We start from the raw sequence: 8,253 nt of genomic DNA, 5'->3' as shown, positions 1-8,253 counted from the left end.
TTTATTTATATTTTTAGTGTCGTATAAATAGCTCACATATATCCTAACTGTTTATATCAACACTTTTTCCCCGGAAAGAAAATAATGAAGTGGTTACTTGGTATTGGCCTCAAATTTGCAATTAATTCATGTGAAAGGAGAGGAAACAACTTCTTTGATGGGTGACAGTGACTTAAAAGGAATCTCCTAAATTAAAGCTAGATCTTGAAAATCAGCCTCTCCTCCTCTAATAATTGAAGCAATAGAATATTGAATCTCAACTAGTAATATACGTGGTCTATTCCGTGCCCAAACGTGTTAAGTACTTTAAAAAACTTAAAAACATATAGAATACTTCACTCCGTCCTCTTCCTATGTATATATATGTACCACTCACTCATTGCTTCTCATAAAACTACAATTCTCTACCAACTCCATCTCCTCTAAATTAAAGCATTTCATCAATATTTGTCTCTCCTTAAGTTAACCAATAAAATCTCAGAATTCAAAAAAAAATAAAAAATCTGCACGTGAAAATGGATCAAAAATTGCCTGTAATAGCAAAGAAGTTCTGGAAGATAGTCCGTGTGGCTTACTTCATGCTGAGAAAAGGATTATCGTCAAAGAGGAAACTAATGTTTGATCTCAACTTATTAATGAAGCGTGGCAAAATTGCTGGCAAAGCCGCCTTTCAAAACCTCATGTTCCAGGGACATAATAATATTAATGAGGGGGGCCATCAATGCACTTCCAATGAGTATTACGAGTTCAGTTGCAGTAACAGCCCTGCTTTCCACCTCCCTTTCCTTAACAAGCGCATTAATAATAAGCATAATCAGTCTGAACATGACGACGTTTCAATTATGAACGCTGCCGTTTTGAAGGCATTGGAGATGCTTCAGGGAGAAACAGCATCACCTGCTTTGCCTGGATTTGGGAGGACTCCTACGGTGAGGCAATTAAGGATCACTGACTCGCCTTTTCCTCTAACATCAGACGGTGACATCATTAGCCACGTAGATGAGAAAGCTGATGAATTCATTTCGAGATTCTACAGAGATTTGAGAAGAGAAGCTTCTGCCTTTGCTTAAATTTTTGTGTTGGTGGGGTATTCGGGAAATTTTTAGAAAAAAATAATAATGTTAAAGAGTTTATGAATGTGATGATATATAACCCCTAGATAATACTCATTTGTTTCATCCTATAATACATTCAAGGCTAATTAAGACCTGGAATTTTGCATCAACAAGTTCCCTAATTCTCTCTTAATTTCATTATTTGTTACCTTTTTTCTTTTCTAGAAAATTAGAAAAGCAAAAATTTAGTATACAAGTTAAAGTAAACATGAAGTAGAATGGTGAAATAAGAATCATTCTTTCCTTTTATCCCAAGAGACTATGTAATCTTAATAGGAATATGAGTAGTTTAAGTTTGTGCACCGTCGATATGTATAATTTTTTACACCATCAGATATTATTGATCTTCTATAGTAGGTTATTATCTTTTTACGTAATTAGTTTTTTTCCTTCTCTAAAATACAAGCTTTGCTTCCTTTTTTCCCCTTTCGTAATCTCTCTCTCTCTCACCCCTACAAAATATCCATATTTCTACTTCTCTCAATTACGAAGATTTAATCATCCATGTATTTTCCCTTGCCTTCATATGCCTCATGTTTATAGTATTCACCTAAAATTTTGATGTGCTCTGATTGTTACATGATAATTTTTCAATAATGATCCAATAGAATTATAAGGCTTAGTAATATGATTGTTACATGATAATTTAGATTCGCTGCGTATTAATAAGCACTATTAACCGAAGGTACATACTTACCAGGAGTTTCTTCATCATCAAAACTATTGTATAAACTTCTTATTCATCAATAAAAAAAATAAAAAAATCATCTCATGTAGGAAACTGTTCATCCCAAAAATCTCATGTAATAAAGTCTTTGAAAAAATAGCTAAAGGTGACTACACGTCTACACCTATTATAGTTTTTTTTTAATAAAAGAAAAATGAACAACATTCAGGATATTCTTTAATAAGTAGGTGACTGAATCTTCGTATGCATTTTGCACAGTCCTTTATGCTTGATTCAGTCCCTGTATTATTATTGCTATGAACCTGAAGTTGGAAAAGAAAAACTGCTAATTAAAGTTATTTTTCATGTAAAACAGATAAAATTAATTAACCTGCAAGTTCATTTACTTACAGTATCACACGTACAAATATTGTTGTTAGTTTGGTCAAGACACTCCAAACTCTAATTGTCACCTGGACGGCTGGACTATTGTATTATGCTAAAGATAATGCCCCAATTAACTAATATAATGTAACAAAACGGACCAATGTGATTCCACCTATTATCCTAAAGCAGAACTGTGTTGTGTTCATAAGTGGAAACATGTTATAATATTTAATCTGTGGCTTTCTAGCTCTAATTACTTTATTTATCCTATATGTTTAATATTATTTATTATAGTGGGTTGTAAAGCAACTCCTTTGCCTTTTTAAGTTGGCCATCTATTTTAATTATTCTTGCACATGATTGTTATGCAAATTTTGAGAGAAATTATGGTGCTTACTAAAGTAAAGTACAACTTAGGACTCTACCCGAATTTGAAATCTAAACTATATATATGGCGACAAATGTCACCTAACTCTTAATTAAGAAAATGAACCATTGTCTTAATTCAATTAAAAAAATTAGTTTATCAAAGATAATTGATGAGGATAATTCAAAACTATATAAAGAGATAATGATGCATTTCTTTCATTAATTTCAATTGTATAATATTAGTTTCTAATATTGATTAAATCAAAAATACGAATGCACATGACTCTACTAACCTATTAATCAAATAGATTGTTTGATCTAAGCTAATTCTATTTCTAATGCCAGCTAATGAGATGAAAAATAAATTGTTCAAAATCATATAAGAAGAAAATATCGTTTCATTTCCTCCATTAATATTGAACATTTAATATTAACCAAAGATCTCGAATTCGAGTTCTGGATATGAAAAAAAATCTTGTTGGAAGAGTCACCTTTGAATGGGCTCTATAGTGCGCAATTAGAATTTAGTTGGAACTATACGGACTTCGGACACCGATAAATTATTATTTTTTAAAAAAAAAAACACTAACTTGGACAAAAACCAAAGTGGCGTAAAGTACAAAAAAAGAGGGGAATGGGGGACTAGAGCCTAAAGGGTATAGCTTTCCGAAAGTGTCGTTCAATAATAGAGCAATGAGTTTGTAACGTAAGCTAATGAAAAACATAGAAAAAACAAGTAACGTAGTGTACTGCTGGATAAGTACCGATGATTCATCGTACTAGATCAAGCTTTGATAAACAATTTCTTTTATTTTATATTTTTGTAAATTTACTAGATGAAGAAATTGTGAAATTCAAGTATCTTATCTGAATGTTGAAGAATAATTTTAATTTCAAACAAGTAGAAAAGGATCAGACATGCACTTCTTGTTCTTTCAGACTGTTTTAGGTGTAGCGTTGGGACTTTATAAAATGTGTTCAATTTAAATAACGGCTTTATAAGATGTATCCAATTTCAGCTAGTATTATTTGAAGGTTATTTTATCATAAATTCTAATTCATGTCTATATAAAGTGTTATATATTTCTTTGAAGAGGCATTTCAAATATCCCATAAACTCTTGGGATATTCATAAGGAGATTAAGGAGGTCCAAATCATCCTTAATTCGAAAAATACTCTACTAACAACCCTCGAATCATGGAAAAAATTCAGAGAGAAGAATTAAGGGAGGAACAAAATTATTCCCATATTGTTTTAATATCAATAAAATTATGTTTCTTCATATTTTATTTATGATTACAATTTAATTTCGATCTCTTTAAAATTTATTGCAAACACCAGGTTACATTTATTTAAGGGATCCCTCAATTTCATCCAGAAATTATAACGGCTATGTATTGTTTTTTTTTTGTCCTTTATTTAATATGAACAGAAGAGAACTGAAGGAGTACCTGAATATTCAAATTTCAGGGGACTTTTGAGTGCCAAGTCATTAATTATTGTTTTTCTAAGATTTGATTTGTGAAATCTACTTAAAAGTATAATAATTAGGCACATCTCTATCTGTAAAAATAGAAAAAATAGAAAAAGAAAAACAAGCACTCAATTTTTGTTGTTGTATGGAGAGTAGCTTTCGCTTTTGGGATTGCTTTCTGTTTTAAGTTTCCAAAAAAAAATAATACCAACTTTGTAGGCCACTTTATTATTTTACAAAAAGGGGGTTTAAGTATGGGCAAGTCTTGGCAACAAAGAGATGAACACTTTGATATTGTACCTTCCCTACTCATGGGTTTTAAGAAAACTATGTGCATGATAAAGTCCATAATGCACGTACTGTGGCCAGAAATGGACCACGAATATAAAGGCCAAGAGATACGTGCTATTTTTTTTGAGGGCACTGGTTTTAGGAAATTAACAACTCCAAGTTATCATTTCAGCACAAATTCTCAAATATTTTTGGCAAGTTATTTTTGAACGAGGTTCGTAAAATTTCACCAAGTGTTTGGCTATAAATTTTCTCAAAAATATTTGATTATTTCAATAAATATTATTTTATACCCGTAAGTTGTAAAAATTATTTAAAATATCCGTAAGTTTGTATTATCACTTTATAATGAACATGTTCCATTAAAAAAAAACTTATAACCTAATTGATAACAATCAACAATAACAAAATAACAATATGGACAAGAGCAATACATTAATCGCATTAAAACAAATTATAGAAATGAATAATCTGGTTATTTATTAATAGATAGAGACGTTATTTAATGATGTTGGTTGTCTGCGTTAATGAAGCAAGATGGTAGATAAATATTGGTTGAAATTAATAAATGATGGTGTTTTTTCTAGAACTTGAGATATTTGCAAAATATATTTGCCAAATAATTGTAAATTATATAGACAAATACTAATTATCAAAAAAAAATTAAATTTTTCTAAAAAGCTATTTGGAGTCAAACGACACTCAAATATTACTGCACTACATATGTTTTTCATTTCGTATAATATATATATTTTCTTATCTTAATATAGTCCTAGTTGGTAAATGTTTCGTTTAGCGGATACTAGGGATATTAAATAGATGGATTAGATTGAATTTATATTTATCAAAATGAGTTAAGTTAATAAATGATTTGATTCTAATTAAGTTATTAATTCTTTATTTCTTTCTTTATAATTTAAATGACACGTGAAGCGCTTCAGAGGTTTGAAGACCAGTTCAAAGTTTGACAAGTGTTTATCAAAAGGGACGTCGTTTTACTTGCTTTTAATAAAGCCTGACTGCTTTACGTGTGTGGGGAAAAAGAAAATGCAGTAGGAACATCTTTTACGATTTTAATTACCATAACTTGCCAGCAAACGCGGTTGGATATTTAATGTTATTTAATATTAATTTTATTGAATTTTTAAAATTAAAATTCAATTACTTGTTAAAATATTAATGGTCTAAAACTTGGTAAGAATTGAGACAGTGATCAAATCAGTCCAAACTGTTCATTTGCCATCTGTCTAGAGCTGTAATAAGATTTTGTTTCAGAGCAGCTATTAAAAGATCTTGTAACTTGTCAGCAAGAAATCACAATATTTTAGTTTCTTAAATTCACTTTCTGTTAAATATCATATCTTTGATAAATGTTTTTTTTTTTTTTTTGGGGGGGGGGGGGGTCTTTGATAAATGTTTCGTTCCAGTTAATAGGGGTTTTGATTTTGGTCTTTGTCAAAGTTAGGTGACACATTTGCCACGAGCCTAGGAGGTTTTGAATATTTTAAAATGAGGACTAACCCTCAAAAGCATACATTATTGACAGCTTTACTTTAGTGTTAAGCACACAATACTCTCAAAAAATATATATATAAAGAAATCAATAAAATAGTATGGATGTATCTGCCTAAGGTGGTTTCCAAGTAAATGATCAACCTAAAAAGCAAAAGATTTGCTTTACAAAGCACTACAATAAATAATAAAAGTTAAAAGAGAAAGGCAAATACTACAACAACAATAACAACCCAGTGAAATCCCACAACGTGGAGTCTGGGGAGGATAGAGTGTACGCAGACCTTACTCCTACCAAGGCAAATACTAAATAACATATTTTCACTTATGAACATTAGACGGTAATGCTTTAGGAAAATTGGGAAAATCGTTGTATTTTCATTAGTCAATTGCGGAATTTCTCTAGCTAAAATTCATACAAAGACACATTTGAGCAGAATTGAAAAATAGGCACAATCGGAAATTTAAATTTTCACGATAGTGAATATTTTTCAAAAACATAACAAGATCAAAAAGTGACAGCATTGTTTTTTTTTTTTGGATATTTTACGCAAATGTTTATTTTTAGATCATTAGTTATATTTTGGCCCCACTTTAATAATTATACAGATATAGCATTTGGTATTGAAAATATATTAGACTATCATCTAAATTCTACAAAAATTTAGATCGTAGTTTAATAATTTTCATTATAAATTTTGAGTTCATTTAAACAAAATCTTTAGATTGTAATCTAAAAAGTCCATAAAATTATTTTAAAAAAATAAAAAATTATTTTAGACATTGAAATTTTGTAGGACAGACGAATCTTATTTCAGTTGGGATTTCTTGGAGGCTACTCTACCCTAAATCATAATTCATGCCTATATAAAACGTATTATATTCCCTTGAAAAAGCATCTCAAAATTTTCACAAATTTATGAAATATTCATAAAGATATTAAAATATGTCAAACTCTTTTTGATAATCATATACTTTAAGAATATCCACAAATCCTTTCATGGAGATCAAGTTCAAATCATTCTGCCTAATTTGAGAAATACGCCACTAACAGCCCTCGAATCACAATGATCATCTTGGCTAGTTCGAAAAATACGCCACTAATGACCCTCGAATCACGAGGGAGATCAAATTAAAATTATTCTAGTTCGAGAAAAACGCCACTAATAGCTCTCAAATCATAGAGAATATTTAAGGAGACAAGAATCAAAGGATAAATAGATTTATTCCCGCATTTTTTATCAATAAAATTATATTTCTTCAAATTTTATACATGATTGATTTATGTTTCATTTATTAAAATTTGTTGCAAATCAAATGAAACAGAGAAAGTACCATCTAACCAAACAAACCCGAACTATAATTACGAAAGTACATAAAGAGTGATTTTGTTACGGAAATATCTTTTATTTTGAAACATTGCCAATAATGGTGACTCCATTTGTCTTACACATTTGCATATCTTTGATTTTCTATGACATTTATTTTTTAAATGCACGCGGGTCATAATCAAAATCTCTAAAATAGTATTCTTTTAGTTTTAATTTGTTTGTCAATTTTAACTTAGCACAACATTTTAACAGGATAATAAGATTTTTAAATTTTGTAATCCTAAATTGAAGATATATAAAATATAACAAATTATTCTTTAATTTTGTGTTATTGAGACCATGTGAAAGTTAAAATAAAGAAGTTGATAAAAAAAAAATTTATTTTATTTTGAAATTTAAGTCATTCAAACTTTTTCCTAAATACCTAAAAATAGTAATTACTCAATTAATAATATTATGTGTACAAAATGTTGGGGGAGGAAGCACCACAATTAAAGTTTGATATGATGATAAATAATGAAAATAAATTGGACACGAGAATTTTACGTGGAAACCCTCAAACAAATTGAGGGGAAAAACCACGAGGTAGAAGGATTTTTACTATTATGATATGGAGTACACCGCTCTCAAATACAAGGAGAAAACAACAATTAACACTTCTCTCTTGTAAAAGGAACAACTCTCTAAAGAGGACACTCAAGACTACAATATTTATTTAGGTGTATAACTCTCTTTGTATTTTTACTCCCTCTCTCTGAATTGTGGATGTTGTCTTGTTAGAAGGAATGAGCTTATATTTATAGAGTCATAAACCTTTTTCTATAAGAAAAAAAACTAGCCAAATATATGAAAACTTTATGTTTTCCTTTTAGGCAAAGGAAAACCCAATTATACTAGAAAATTCTTTTTCTTTCGTTTTCCTTTTTCTGCCTACTTTTTTTGTCTACTTTTTTCTTCTTTGAATTTGACTTCACTTAGCAGCCTTTGTTGACTTTTCTTTCACAAAACGCTATATATGATAATGTTACAAATAATGAAACTTACTTTATACTTTTAGTTTGAAGGAGAACCTTGGAATAACTGGTAAAGTTGTTGTCATGTGACCT

General features: G+C 29.6%; 1 protein-coding gene across 1 annotated transcript; it reads left to right on the top strand.

Annotated features, from left to right (window-relative positions):
* The first annotated feature begins 373 nt into the window (after positions 1-373).
* LOC129900628 (uncharacterized) lies at positions 374-1,737 on the top strand. Its single transcript, XM_055975641.1, has one exon. The coding sequence runs from the start codon at positions 516-518 to the stop codon at positions 1,068-1,070; it is 555 nt and encodes a 184-aa protein (XP_055831616.1). The 5' UTR covers positions 374-515; the 3' UTR covers positions 1,071-1,737.
* Positions 1,738-8,253: the final 6,516 nt, after the last annotated feature.

This window comes from Solanum dulcamara, chromosome 8 (genome assembly GCF_947179165.1).
Source record: "Solanum dulcamara chromosome 8, daSolDulc1.2, whole genome shotgun sequence".
NCBI lineage: Eukaryota > Viridiplantae > Streptophyta > Magnoliopsida > Solanales > Solanaceae > Solanum > Solanum dulcamara.
The sequence above is the reverse complement of the archived record's forward strand: the minus strand, read 5'-3'. Positions and strand labels throughout refer to the sequence as shown.

Bases quoted from the DNA above. Each gene is read 5' to 3' on its own strand.
- LOC129900628 (XM_055975641.1), top strand. From the start codon at position 516: ATGGATCAAAAATTGCCTGTAATAGCAAAGAAGTTCTGGAAGATAGTC.